Source organism: Sarcophilus harrisii, chromosome 1 (genome assembly GCF_902635505.1).
Source record: "Sarcophilus harrisii chromosome 1, mSarHar1.11, whole genome shotgun sequence".
Classification (NCBI taxonomy): domain Eukaryota; kingdom Metazoa; phylum Chordata; class Mammalia; order Dasyuromorphia; family Dasyuridae; genus Sarcophilus; species Sarcophilus harrisii.
In genome coordinates, this window is record NC_045426.1 from 222624490 (window position 1) to 222639933 (window position 15444).

Genomic DNA, 15444 nt, shown 5'->3' on the forward strand with positions numbered 1-15444 from the left:
TTTATGAACTTTTACTTGATGCCTTAGTTCTAGTTTCACCCTGGAATCTCCCTCAGCTTCTGAGTGAGACCTTATCACCTTACAGACTTCTCATAATGAAACAGTCTTCTGCTATGTTTTTTCCATTGGCTTTCAGAGACTTCATTTTGATGAAGGAATTAAAGTAGCAAATAAACTAAATTTCTGACTTTCTTTACTTCAACACCATGCCTCTCTGCTAGAAATTTCAGCAGCACTTCCACTTTCCCCCACTACTTTTTAGCCTCCTTGAAGTCTAGTTGACTTTTATTTGTATTTTATATCCAGTGCTTAATATACTGCCTGGCATATAATAAATAATAAATTCTTGTTATCTAGTCTTATGAGAAATAGTAAATTCCTTTGCCCTACATAGTTGTATTCTTTTTAATCTCTTATTTCTTTCCTTTCTCCTCTTTCTACCCCTTTTATCATTTGAATGAGTTGAAGGAAGAATTTATGTTCATCAACCTTAACTCCCCTTTTTACTTCAGCCAAACTGGATTACTGTTCACTTGGATCTCTGGTCTACCTAATTCTATATGCCCCATGAAGTCTATAAGTATTACTGGACTTTCCCATACATCTAGTAGCTGAACCTTCCAATCTGTGTCATCTCCCCTCCCACATTATAATTCAGGATCCTTGAGAACATGATTGTTTTTATGTTTCCTTTTTTTTGTTTATGTTCCCAGGCTTTCAATAGTGTTTTGCCTATAGTAAGCACTTAATACATGCTTTTGTGTTTTCATCTTATAAAAATGCTACCCCTAAGTTACAGGCCTGATGCCGTTAAGTAATATATTAACTCACTGTATAATAGTTTTCTATTTTCTTTAATGAAAAAAAAAATTTCTTTTTTTTTGTTTGGCATGTTTCTCATGAAGCTCTATTTTACAATCTGGTTCCTTTGTACAGACCTATTACGCATCAATTCCTTTTTGCTCTTTATGTTCCAGCTAAATTGACCTACTTATTTTTTTTTTCTTGTTCATAGTGTTCCATCTCCAGTCTATAAGCCTATATACCGACTGCCCTTCATATCTGGACTATACTCCCTCTTTATTTTTGCTTTTTAGAGTATCTATTTTAAGCTGAGGAGTTTTTATCATTTTCTTCATAAGACCATTAATGATCTTTCCAATAGCTTTTGATCTCATCCAACTCAAACTAGTACATATGTTATTTTGCCACCTCACCCCCAATCCCAGTGAAATGTAAGTTACTAAGTACAGGATTTTTTTAGTGTTTTGTTTTTGTTTTTATATACCCAGTACCTAGCATAGTGCCTTATAAATAATAGATGCATAATAAAAAATTGTTGAATTGAACTATATATTATGCATTGTGATGCATTCCGATTTCTTTGGATGAAAATTTTAAACATAATCTTTGAAAATTTATAGATTTGGAGAGTGTTAGACATTGGAGACAAATTTACTTTTAATTTTTTCATTTTATATCTGAGGAAGCTAAGTTCCAGGAAATTTTATTATTTTATTGAAGGACACAGTTAATCAGTTACAAAGCCTGGATTTAGAAACAAGGCTTAGAGATTTATCTATGTCAAGTAGTTTAATATTTAGTAGGAAAAGGTTCTGTTTGTCAGGTCTCTCAAGTCTGGGGACAAACTTTACATAGCATTCTGTACTGCTTTAAATTCTTTATATTGACCAAGTTGTTCTATGAATTGATTCTCTTTCAACCTTCTGCCACTAAGTTGCAGTTTCTATAATATCTTGCAAAAGAATGGAAATCTGAATTATTGTTTGATGATTTTGGACCATGGTAGATAGAATAGAGAGCTTAGTATGTAAATGCTTAAATTCTATTTATGTCCCTATTTCATATAAAATGCAACTGAATGCATATGCAGACATACACACAGAACTTGAACTTTACAGCTTAATCTATCATATTGTCACATAGAATATATAAGGAAGCAAAGTCTTAAAGTGATGGTTATCAGCAAAATCTTAAGGTTTCATAACATCCTTTAAGGCTCTACTAGATTCTTTCTTCAAGTGATATTTTTAGAATCCAAGCTATTCAAAGTGGTATTATGAACAATTTTATAATTTTAAGACATAATTATTTATTTATTTAAGTAAATCAACTAACTCTTCAATTCTTCAATACTCTTCTTGAGTATTTGTTATGTTCTTGGCATTATGCTAGGTGTTGGGATACAATAAAGGAGCAATAAAACCAAAACCCTGCCCTCAAAGATCTCACAATCTAATGAGGGAGACCAGATTGAACACAGTATTGGAATGTTTTGAAGAGAGAACAGGTTTTATATATGTTTTACTCAAAAGAATAGAAAAAAGTTATTTTTACCTATGTGCAATTCATATTTACCATAGACTGATATATAAAGAACACTGATTTTTCTCTGACTGATACTCTCTAAATATGTGATCTTGGGTAAAATGCTTCAGAGTTCTCATTTATAAAATAAGGGAGTATTATCTGTGGTTCTTTCATCTAACATTCTATGATTTAACAGAATGATTTGAGCATGATCAGGCATTTAATTTAGCCTCACACTCTTAATACTAAAATGCTATCCTCAGAGTCACCCCAACCTTTCCCCAAGCTTTGTTTGCCCTACTCATAAACATCTATATTCATGCCTCCCTTTTCCTTACATATTGTTTGCATTTTCCCAGATAATTCCTTTCCCTGAGTTTCTTATATATTCTCAAAGTTGCTTCCAATATTCTGGACATTATGAATGGAACCAGATGGTACATGATGCCATTCAAAATACTCTAGGCAATTTTCATGGTTCCTACTTTATAAAGAATTTGGCCAAAACAGACAAAAAACAGAGTTGTGCATTAAGTTATAATGATGTGCTTCATTTTTAACTAGAAAAACATCATGTTAGGGTAATTAATTTTAAGTGGTATTTTTCAGAGTATTATTAAGTATGTTTAATATTTCCCATTACCTACTTTACATCTCAATGTATAGGGGAGGAGATATTAGGGTTTGAGGAGGGAATCTACTTAAGATACTGCTAATAACAGCTATTAAAGCCATTATATCCATTCTTCCCAAACAGAATTTGGTGCTTTTTGAGGCACCCTGCTGGACTGACAGTTGTCTGGTAATGAATAAAATGTTCTGTTTATGAGCTAAGAGATTGTCAGCATAGCAGAAGCCTTATCTTACACTGAATTATAATAAACAGTAGTGGCTGTACTTAAAAAAAAAAAAAAAAAGAAGAAGCTAGGATACATTCCAGACTCTCAGGGGGGTCTAAGAATGACAATTGCTGAGTTTGAATGAACACATGAAAATGTCCAAACATCTGTGAAGAGCTAAAAGATCTAATTGCCCCATAGCTTGACCTTGTACGACTTCATTTTCACCTTTCAAGCCTTCACTCCTTCAAAAATAAATTGCCTTCATGATCCTCATTATCCTTTGCTGGATATTATGTGAATTTCCCATTCTACTAAGTTAGGAAGATTGTTAGTCTTAATGTGCAGTACTATAGAGTTTTATCGCTTAATTGTAAAGACTCTGAAAAGTAGATAAAATGTTGAGTGATAGGAGTGAACAGAACCTTGGTAATAGACTCTGAGAAATTTTTTTTATTACAGCAAGATGGTGCAATGGATAAGATATTAGGCTCCATCAGGAACAATCTGGGTTTTAATCCTACCTCTGTTGTTGTTATGTACATTTCTATGGGAAAACCAACTAACTTCGTTGAGGCTTAATTTTATCATCTAATAATATATGTAATACTACACTCACAGGGTTGTTGTGGAAATCTGAAATTACATATAGGACTTTGTAAGCTGTAATGCACTATATAAATGCCTGCTATTATTGTTCAGACCCATAGGATGCTTGATCTAAAAAGTATATCAAAAGTCACTCAGTTTCACATTTTCTGATGAGTCACAACTCCAGTATGCCTTGTAAGTGGTTGAATAGCCAATGCTTACTACCTCTCAAAGCTGCCCATTTAATTTTTGATCAGCTATTATCATTATGAAAGCTTTACTCATACAGATTTAACTTCCTCAAACTTCAACTGAGTCCAAACAGAGAATTTAAACCAGGAATTCTTATTTTTTTGTGTGGTTATGTGGGACTGCTTTGATAGTCTTGAGAAATAAATGGACTCGTACAAATTTTTAAATGCATAAAATAAAATGTATAAGATTTAAAAGGAAACAAACAAATAAAGATGTAATTTTCTTCCTAGTAGAGCATACTCTAGATTTAAACTCTCATCTATGAGGTTATATAATAACTCTTTAATTTAATACCATTGCTCCATTTTCATCCCACACTTTGCACAGACTCTGTGCCCACACCTCAAACCTGGAATGCATTCTCTCTTCATCCCTGACATCCCTAGCTTCTTTCAAAACTCAACTCTTTCATAAGATTTCTCCTGATCTCTTCCTCCCATTCATTCCTTCTATCCCTATTTAAGGAGCTAGGAAGAATAATAAGATTTTTTACTCATCTAATTTTATTTTTTTATGATTCTGAATGCCCTCACAATTTAAGTAATAGTGCTTAATCATTCTATAGGTTATTACTTTCCTTTCTATAATATGGCTTTCAAACTGTTGATAATATATGTTAATGTGATCTGAAGGAAGAATAATAGAGCATCACCATCTACCTAGTCCTGGATACTATGCTCTCAGTGCTATGAAGTGAATAAGATTTACTTCAATCAAGTAAAGAATCAATTGATGCCTTTACCTTATCCAATAATCATATCTTTTAATATGTAAAAATATTCTCCTGAAATTTTTTACATTTCTCAAAAATAATACATAGATGTTAATGTGAAAAAAACCATTTTTTAGGAACACATGTAAGAAAAATTACTAGATATAAACATTTAGTTTTCTCAATGGATATTCTATAGTGTTCAATAGATTTTTGCTTTGCTGAATCAATTATTGTAATTTCAGTTTTAACAGAATTTACTTTTTAAAAAATAATTCTATTTTTAAAGAAATCAAATGAGAATTTAGTTCAAGATAAATTATTCTAATATCATGCCTGAATGAGTTAAGAATGATTAATTCATTTTCCAAAGAAAGTATATAACTGAGACAATCATTTAATCTTTGGTAATGAAATATTTTAAAAATTAAGTTGGGTATTATTCTTTTTTTAGTAATAGATTTTTATTTTTAAAATATATGCAAAGATAGTTTTCAACATTCACCCCTGCAAAACCTTGTGTTCCAAATTTTTCTCCATCCTTTTCCTGACTCCCTGCCTTAAAAAAAGTAATTCAATGGATGTTAAACATGTGCATTTCTTCTAGACATGTTTCCATATTCATCATGCTACACATAAAAAATGAGAAAAGGAAAAAAATGAGAAATTAAACAAAAAGCAAGAAAACAAGAACAACAAAGGTGAAAATACAATGGTGTGATCCATATTCAGTTTTAGTTTATTTTTAAAGAAATATCTTGCTTTAATATGTAAGATAGAATTACTTTAAAAGTATCCATGCATTTATATATAACCAATAATATATTAAAGTATTTTATATAGTTTTATATATTTCATTTTGTATTTAATATACATATATGCTAAATTAATTGATATTATTAAGTGAGCCAGAAAAAATATTATGCAAAGAAGAGAGCTTAGAGATAAAAGTTTATCATAAATGGATAAAACAGACATACTTTTCTGTTTGTCTTTTAGATGGAATACCATTAAGTTGGTGGGTCGGAAGAACCAATGAAACACAGACTTATTGGGGAGGTTCCTCGCCTAATATTCAAAAGTGTACTTGTGGATTACAAGGGAACTGCATTGATTCTCAGTATTACTGCAACTGTGATGCTGATCGGAATGAATGGTGATTTCTATATGATTTTATTATACAAAATGCACTTTTATCTTTAAAAAGAATTTAAAAAAAAATGTGTGTGTATAATATGAAAAAGCCACTACATTCAATAAAACAAATAAACTATAATGGTATGCATATTTACTAAGGTAAAATAAGATAATTAAATGTGTTGATTTATTTCTTACAATATTTTTTACATTAAAACCTTTAAATATGCAATATTTTCTCTTTGTAGAATTCATTTGTCCTACCCAATTTAGTATTAAGGCCACATAATTTTTATCATATATTCTTTAATTTGTTTTGAAACAAAAATGTAATTATATCAAGTATTAAATGTACTTTTGATAATCAGTCCTTTTTCCAGTTTTAGACTTGATAATACTCTTTATGTTTTCATTGGGGTCTAAATTAGGCAAGTTCCCAGAACTTGCCATTGAAAAACATTTATCTCTACTTCTTAAATATTTATAAAGCTTTATATTTATTATTATTAAATTAATATTAAATATTTTAAAATGTTTATATTTATTTATAAAGCTTAATGCCACAATGATATGCGTCATAGTGTAGGGTGATCTTGAAGTATTCCTTCTTTGTTTGGGATTTTTGGCAGTTCCAGATCATTTTTCCTCCCAGCATGTCTCTGTCTCTGTCTCTGTCTCTTTGTCTCTCTGTCTCTTCATCTCTCTGGTTCTCCATCTCTCTTTCTGTGTCTGTCTGTCTGTCTGTATCTCCCTCTCTTATTCCATATATATTTATCTTTCAAATTTCTTTCTGTGGATACAAGTCTTCTAGTGCCACTGAAAGAAAATAAATCTCTAAAATATTTTTTATAGATGTTTCATATTCTGATGGTGATGCCCATGTCTCATGAGTTCATCTGTAATTCTTTTTGCTATGGTTTTGATACAGTTTTGAATGAAAATATGAATTTTCTTTAATAAAAATATTTGCCTTTCCCATGACAAATATCTTTGCTTAGCATCAGTGGTTAGCAGTTATTTTTATTTTATTTTAAAAATCTTCTCACTGGTCTTTCAAATACAAGAAGCCCACATTATTCTTTAGAAGAACCAAAATTAACATTTCCAGCTGACAGATCTCTGATGATATTTGATTTTTCTGAGAATTAATAAGGTTGCATTCCAGGAATGGTTTGTCAGCATTTGCATGTTTTTTTTTTTTCATTTTCAACCATACTTTGAGTGTCAGTACAACTTACTGTGTGCTTGAATCATTCTTGAAATGTTGACTTCCATATACCAGCAAATACCAGCAGGCAATATCTCTAAGGGTCATTTAAGTATGCTACTAAAATTATGTTATTGTTGTTCAGTCAGACATGACTCTTCATGACCTCAGGAATCCTACTATCCTCAGGATTTCCTGGTCAAAAATATTAGATATTGCTAATTCTCTAATAAATCAAGACAGAGACATTAAGTGATAGCTTATACACAAAGGTTATATTTAACTCAGGTCTTCCTGACTCTAGGCCCAACATTTTATGTACTGAGCTGTCTAGTTGCCCAACAAACAGACAAATAAAATCCTTTAGCTATCTAGGTGAAATGCAACTGACCCCCTTGTTTTGTTGGTGCTATAAGCTGCTGCTACCTAGAGTTAGATTGACCTCTGAGAGGCAGACAGCTAAAAGTAATAGTGATTAAAAAACCCACAGAATTAAAAGAATAATGAAAAAGTACAATAAAACTTACATATATGGAATGAATTCCATACCCAGTTGACAGAACTAATTAAAGACAGAGAAAATAGTTTAATTTGTTTCTGCATGGTCAACGTCAGGTGTTCTAAGTTGACTCTGGCAATCCCAATATAAAATCATATCAAAATTATTACTTAATCTAGGTGATTTGCATATCTCTGGTAGTCTAAAAAAATTCAAAGTATATTTCTTGATTAAAAATAATATAATTAATTTGAAACAAATGTTAAACGATTCACATTATTTTCAGTATTGAATAATGAATTGTCTATCATGCATAGTTTTGATATAATGAAATGAAATATATATATGTGTGTTTATATGTGTGTATATGTAAATATAAACATATATGCACATATTATTCACATATATACTTATAGCCACATCTTCAGTGTCCCCAAAATCTTGGTGAAGTTTTAACTTATCAATGCTAAAAATTAGATTTTTAAAAAATTGTTCTGCAGTTTTCTGTTTGTTAGGATTGAAAATGGAGATATTGAATTGTAAATTACTTAGAGTTTAAGGTAATAGATGACTCATGGATATTTTTATGTTTCTCTTTTATATATTGGGAATATTTTAAATATCTGGACCCATTTTCCTAATATTTGTTTCTTCTTTAAAAATAAAAAAACAAAACCAAAAACATTGTTTTGATATTTGAAAAGCCTCATATATTCATTTTCTTATTTGATCTTCATAATGTTCCTGTTAGGTAGATATTATAGTTATTCATACATTCATTTTGTAGATGAGAAAACTGAGGCTTTTAGAAGTTAAGTAAATAATACTGCTAGCAAGTGTCCCAGACAGATTTTAAATCCATGTTTTTCTGACTCCATGTTTAACATTCTATTCAGTAAGCCATGCTATTTTTTACCTAGCACATTATCACCCACACAACCAAACTTACATTCAATGACATGTTTTTGTTTTTTTTTCACGCCCAAAAAAATCACTTTTTCACAAAATCTCATATCTGTGAGAAAATGAATTACTTGTCTCTATGGCACTTAAATTCTTTCTCTTGATTTGCATTCTCAACATAGTAAACTCCTTTCTTTTGAGTAATACTATCTTAAGTAGAAATGTCAATTTTACACAATGAAACTTAGGGTGTTCTGTCAAGAAACCCACTCAGGCATTGGCAACCAATTTCTGTATCTCAGTAACTTTTTACTGTTCAAATTTTGATTTTGAAATATGAGGTTTTTATTTTCTTTCAATAGTTGCTTTTCACATGTAGCAGTTATTTTATGTCTTCCTACAATGTCAGGCAGGTAAGAATTTTTAGGTTGAACCTTCCAGGATCTCTGCCCACTCCAATTCTTCCTTTTAGCTTAAAGCCATTTCTGCCTGCTAAGACTTCACTTTTCACTATCAGTCAGGGAACTTGAAAAGGAGCTGGATTTAGAAATAAGGGCAAGAGATAGCCATTGTAAACTGTAAGACAACATGAATTCACCTCTAAAGACATCCTGAATGATGTTTAAAGTATATTACAAACATTTGAAAGTAAAGAACAAGTTTCATTTTCTTGAGATCTTCCTCCATGCAGAGGAGGAATGGAAAAGCTTAGTCTCACTTGGGACAAGGAAATCAGATATTAATTATGTAATAAATGTTCCTAATATTGATTGGGAAGTAATAGCAATAGGGTTATCTCTAGGGTCCAAGACATTGCTAAGAATTCTTCTTATTGCCTTGGACCAGAATTGGAACTGCTGAAGAATGGAAAAAAAATCAGAATTAGTATTCCTGATATTATGTTTTCAGGGCTATGAAGATAGAACATATCCTTAGGCTTAGACTAAGGGCCCTTAGCCTTTTTTGTGTGTGATATATTTCTTTGTCACTTGAAATAACTTATGAACCCCTTCACAGAATAAATTTTTTAGGTTCACACAGTAAAATGCATAGGGTTATAAAGAAACTCAAAAATAAGTGAAAATAGAGATGTGTCTTGGTATGTATCCAAAGATTCCAAGAAGCTCTGACTGTAGTCAGTGAAACCTGACACAGTCATTAGAACCAGCAATCAAAACATATATACCACAAGAGGAAATTTTCAACATCTAAAATTTCTTTACTGCTCTGAGAATATGTTTTGAAAATATATTTACTTGGTGCTTTAACTTTAGATCACAATAATTACAACTTTCCTCCTCAAAACTTGTCCCTTATCAGAAAGAAAAACAATTAAACAACAGTGGATAAGATGACTTCATCTGACAATGTATCCAACATTCTATTCTCATAGTTACTCTAGTAGGGAGATATATTTCATAATCGGTACTTCAGGACCCCATTAAAAGAATGCATTTTAATGATATTTTTATTTACATTATTGCATATATTTGAGTTTATTTTATTCTATATTTTTCACACAAAGTTTCCCACTTTTTTTGAACTGTCTGTATTCATCATTTCCAAATCCTGATCCTAAAGCATTTTCCTTAAACAACTGAGTTTTGTTTTAAATGAATATATTTCTATTTTGAAAGAAAACACACAGACACAAATTAAATGACCCACAGACAGAAATGAAATGACCCCTGGGTCTTATCCATTTTTTTTTAATAATAGGATTTTGCGCTATTCTAATTAATATGTTTGTAATTAAAGTCAGAGGCCATGACAAAAATATCTAAAATATGGAAATGTGATACAGGAATATAGAAATAAAGGAAATTCACAGTATTAAAATTGCTTTGCAGCTTTATACTTTGGGCACAAATACAGATGATATGACAATTTTTATTAGGAGTTTCTATTTAACAGTATTAACCTTCAGCAAAATTCAATGCAAAACTGCGATTTGTTTAATGTAAGTTGAAGATATTTTTCAAATAGCATGAAATTTAAGGGAAATAAAGAGTAATTTCCTTAGCTGTAGCCTATCCTTAATAAAAAGGGAAGTTATGATTTTGGAAAAGAAGCTCTTTACTTGTCACATGTGTCCCTAAAGGAGATCATCATGCCAATTACTGAAAAACTGATTATATGGAAAAATAAAACCCAAAATATTAAAAATTTTAAATTACATTGTTTATGTAGGTCAACTTGGAACAAATCAGATAGAATTACAATAATAATCCTTTAAGGTAGACTCTATTATCCTCATTGTACAGTTGGGAACACAGAGATATACAGAAATCATGTTACTTGAGTAGGGTCATCACAAAGTTAGTAAATATCTGAAGCTGGAAATTTCCAGACTTCAGGCTCAGTGTTCTATCCATGGCTGAACTCAAATGATCTTATTAGCTCAGGAGTTCCTTATAATGATGAAGATTGCTACCTATCCACATCTACTTCTTTGTATTTTGTCCATAATCTCTAAACAATTTGCCAAGAAGGACTCAACTGAGGCCTTCCTTTTTATCTTTTTCCTGATTTCAGAAGAGTGTCAGCAGAGTACCCTGATCAAATACTTTTATTTTATGGTGACATGCAATACTTTTATCTTGTGTACCTATAATCTCTGCTTTCTGTTTTAAAATTGTTCTTTGGTGCTTTGTGCATGCATACAAGTATGTACAAGTGTGTATATGTTTTGCTATTGTTCTCCTTCAGGATTCCTTGTTTCTGTATTCTAAAACTCATCTTGCACCTTTTCTAAGGCAGAAACAACAATAAATAGTGATCAAAGCTTCATGAAATGGACAAAAATGTAATAAAGCAGATTGGTATGATTAGGGTTCCAATTAAATGTGCTATTCTAGGATATCACAAATATTACCTAAAATGAATGTCATAATAAATATTTAAAGTAATATTTTCCCTCCCCATCTTTATAACACAGAATTTTCTTAGCTTCTTCAAAAAATTAAAATTATTTATTTATGTTTTATATATTCATATAAAACTGTTTCATATGAGATCCAAGATGGTCACCATAAAAGTGACAGCTATTAGAACATTTTACATCATTTCATTGGGAAAAAAAACATAGAAATAATTACTGTATCAATCATTTGACAAAAACTTGAACCAGCTCTTACAAAATTGATAATATAAGTAGCCTAGCTACTTAGAGATTGTTCCTTTTATCAACTCAGTGAAGATCAGCAAATGGAATATTAGGGGAGAAGTTGTGGGAAGAAAGGAGAGTAGATTCATGTAAGTTAATTAGGAAGTTTGCAATAATGGAACTACAAGTAGAAAGATGAATGATTTATAGTCTTGATCACACATTTCAATTATAAGTAGTCTCTGTACATTTACAAAGCTTCAAATTTAATGATAGATTTAGTACCTTCACAATAATGCTCTCAGGTGTTTCAAAAGAAGGTTCAAGGGTATATCTATATCTATATATAGATGTGTATGTGTGTATTTATATTATTTATACATATACATATTTAGATAAGTATATGTCCCAGTCATATATATGTATATATGTATATACATATATATGTATACACACACACATATATATGTATATATATATATACATATATATGTATACACACACACACACACATATATATATATACACATTACACATATGTATATGTAATCTCATTTTTGGTTCTCTAAATTTTTCAGAATTTTAATATATACCAAATTATATTCATTTTTCATATTATTATCATTGTATTTTTAAAATACAGTATTTCATCCAGCACATTTATATATCACTTCATTGTATTAGCTCGTTGTTCAGAGAACATGACAAATTAATATTACTAATTATAAAGTAAATAAATGAAATATCTTAAAGTAAACCCATGAAACATGATGGAATGATTCAACATCACCAACAAGTCTATATGTATGTCTATGTCTATAGACGCCTGTATATATTTTAATGTATTTATGCATGGACACATAATTGTATACAATATGAGTTTATGTACAAATAGGTGTATGCATATGTGTGTATATTTATGTACATGAATACATAGACATATGCAAATATATAGGTGTATATATATATATATATACAAACATACATGTTTTATTGTCACACAAAATACACAGAATATGTACATATCCAAACTTATGCACACAGATATATATACATACCTGTATATGAGTTTATATACATGTCTACATATTACATATATTCATATCACCTGCTATATGTTATTATATAAATGTAATAGGATCTTATAGAATAAATACTTAAACAATTTTGAAAAGTATTTTCATTTTATACTTAAGTACTTCAAAGATCAGTTATTTTATCATTTTATGTACTCCCTTGAAATACAACTGATGGTTGATAGAAGTTACTGTGACTGGAAAAAAATTAAATTGCTATCTGCTGACTAGATTTATTATACTGAGGTTTTTTTTTTTTTTCTTAAACTTAACCAGTCTAGTCTTAGGATATAAAGCATAAAGTTTATCACCATAGCAATGTCCAAAGTCCTTTGAATTTGTCTTTAAAATCTGGCAAATATTGTACTTTTTAGATCTCTATATGATGGTTCATTTTAGTCAACATTCTACAACAAATTTCAGTGTCCAAAGAACTGGCCATAGCTTTTCTGAGAACTCTGAGTGATCACCATTCTTATCTTTATTTTTTTTTTTTGAATGGGAATAAAAATATTTATATATCACATAAGCTCAATGATTTATAAGAAAAGTAACAGGTAAACCTGAAAGAACTATGTAATCATGAATTATTAGCATAGCAACCTCAACTCCAGTTCAGCTTCTTACTAATGTAAAGTGAACTGGAATTGAGAATGCTATGTTCATAATATAAAGTTTCAAAGTAGGGACTTTTGGATCATGTTGAATCTGATTTTTAAAAATATTTTTCTTTGATATCTGGATTTAGATGCATAATAGAACTGGAATAATCAAATATTTATGCAGTCATATCCCTTGCTGAATATTTACAAAGATAAGTGGCTTTGTTATATTGACAATTTAGGTGCTACCCCAATTAAATGCATGGGGAGCTGGGTGGCATAGTAAACAGGGCCTTCAGTTAGGAAGACCTATCTTCAGAATCACATTTAGCCTCAGACCCTTAACAGTTGAGCAACCCTGGGCAAATTACTTTACCCTGATTGTTTTCTGTTTCCTCATCTGTAAAATGAACCAGAAAAGAAACTGTTAAACTAGTCAAGTATCTTTGCCACGAAATAATCAAATGGTATCATAAAGAGTGAGACATGACTGAACAATCAAAACTGAACAATCAAAGAAATTTAGAGATAGAAGGGACCTCAAAATTCTTTTATTTTATTTTGCATTTTTCTTCATTTTCTAAAACAATAAACCGGTAAAGAAGAGATAAGCATGTTGTAAAGGATGTTCCTCTATATCCATGAGTTTCATTAGATGGCTTCTGAAATACATTACAAATGTGAGATTCAGTCTGTAATTCTGTCAAATGACTCAACCATTGTCATACAAATAATTAAAAGCTGAACCATGATTAGAATGCAAGTATTTTGAAACCTTATCCAGTTATCTTTTTTGCCAGATCCAGACTGATGAAGTGAATTATTTAAAATATGTCTAAGTAGAACTATATTTGGCAAAGAAAAAATGTAACTTGTATTTGTACAAGTAACTTTTCTACCTGATTCACATTTATTTTATTTCTTTGAACTATCCATTTTTTTATGATCAAGCCATAATTGTTCCTGTAAGATAATTTCAACATTTCATCAAATTTTATTTTATTTCTCATTGTCTCTAGTCAGAGAATACTCGAATTTTAGTGCTGGAAAGGAACTTGGAAATCATCTAATCTAAGCCTCTCATTTTTTAACCTAGAAAACATAGCACAAAGCTGTTAATCTAAAGTCATTTAACTAGTTAGTGCTAGAACAGAAACTAGAAAGAGCTTTATGCTTTTTTTTAGGTCAATGAGAAATGAAATCCTGAAAAAAAATCACAAAATAAATTTGTCAAATAGCTGGAATTAAAATTCTCTTTAAGTCAATGAGGTGATTTTTCAGTAAGGCAATAAGTAAGGCAATTTATGCATGCATAAATATTGAATAATAACTGTACAGTGACTAACTCTAGAAAGCAGTTAGCTAATTAATTAGGTCAAAAATGTAATCTCACACTTGAATAGATGACCACACTTCTAGGCCTACCTACTTACTACTATGGAGTAATTTAGATGAAAAATAGGCTTTGTGCTCTTAAATACCCTAATTAAAAATATGATCATGTTTACAAGCCTTCAGATGAGCAATGATTGATCTTTTACTGGTATATGTGAGCAAGTTCACATCTTGATTTTTAAGAGTACAAGAAAAATAGTTGTTTTTTGTTTGTTTCTATGACATGAATGTCAATCAGGTTAATTTAAGAAAGATTTGCTATGTTTTCTATTTTTCAGGGCTAATGATACTGGATTCCTTTCTTATAAAGAACATCTGCCAGTAACTCAAATAGTAATTACAGATACAGACCGACCAAATTCTGAAGCAGCTTATAAACTGGGGCCATTGCTTTGTCGAGGTGATAGTAAGTATTTACAAGAAGATTTTTTTTTGCTTGTTTTATTTTGTTTTTCTTCATGTATTCTTCAGTATTTTATATACAATTAGGTACCTATCCTTGAGACTTACCTTTAATATAATAAATAACTCAGGAGAGCAAATTATGTAGCATAGTAATAGATAGAAATACAATTGCTTAGGAGTTTGCTTGAATAATATTATAGAATTATATTTATATTTACTTAAGCTTATAGTTAAAACATTCACTTAATTAATTCAAAAATACTCAGTGTTTGTAATATAATAGGTACTGTGCTGCCATTCTGACCCTGATCAAATATTGATTAACCATCAATTCCAATGCTTATGACTATGATTCATACCAGTTAACCTTAATTATTAAACTTTAT

The 15444-nt window shown here is 30.2% G+C and overlaps 1 protein-coding gene across 3 annotated transcripts in view; it reads left to right on the forward strand.

Moving 5' to 3' along the window:
- The window catches only part of LOC100916704 (contactin-associated protein-like 4), a 604589-nt gene that overhangs the window by 526645 nt on the left and 62500 nt on the right, over positions 1-15444 (forward strand). For all 3 annotated transcript variants that reach the window (XM_031937658.1, XM_012542655.2, XM_031937666.1), the window contains 2 exons: positions 5728-5884; positions 14932-15059. In XM_031937658.1, coding sequence (XP_031793518.1) covers positions 5728-5884; positions 14932-15059 — 285 coding nt within the window. The remainder of the gene's footprint in view (positions 1-5727; positions 5885-14931; positions 15060-15444) is intronic.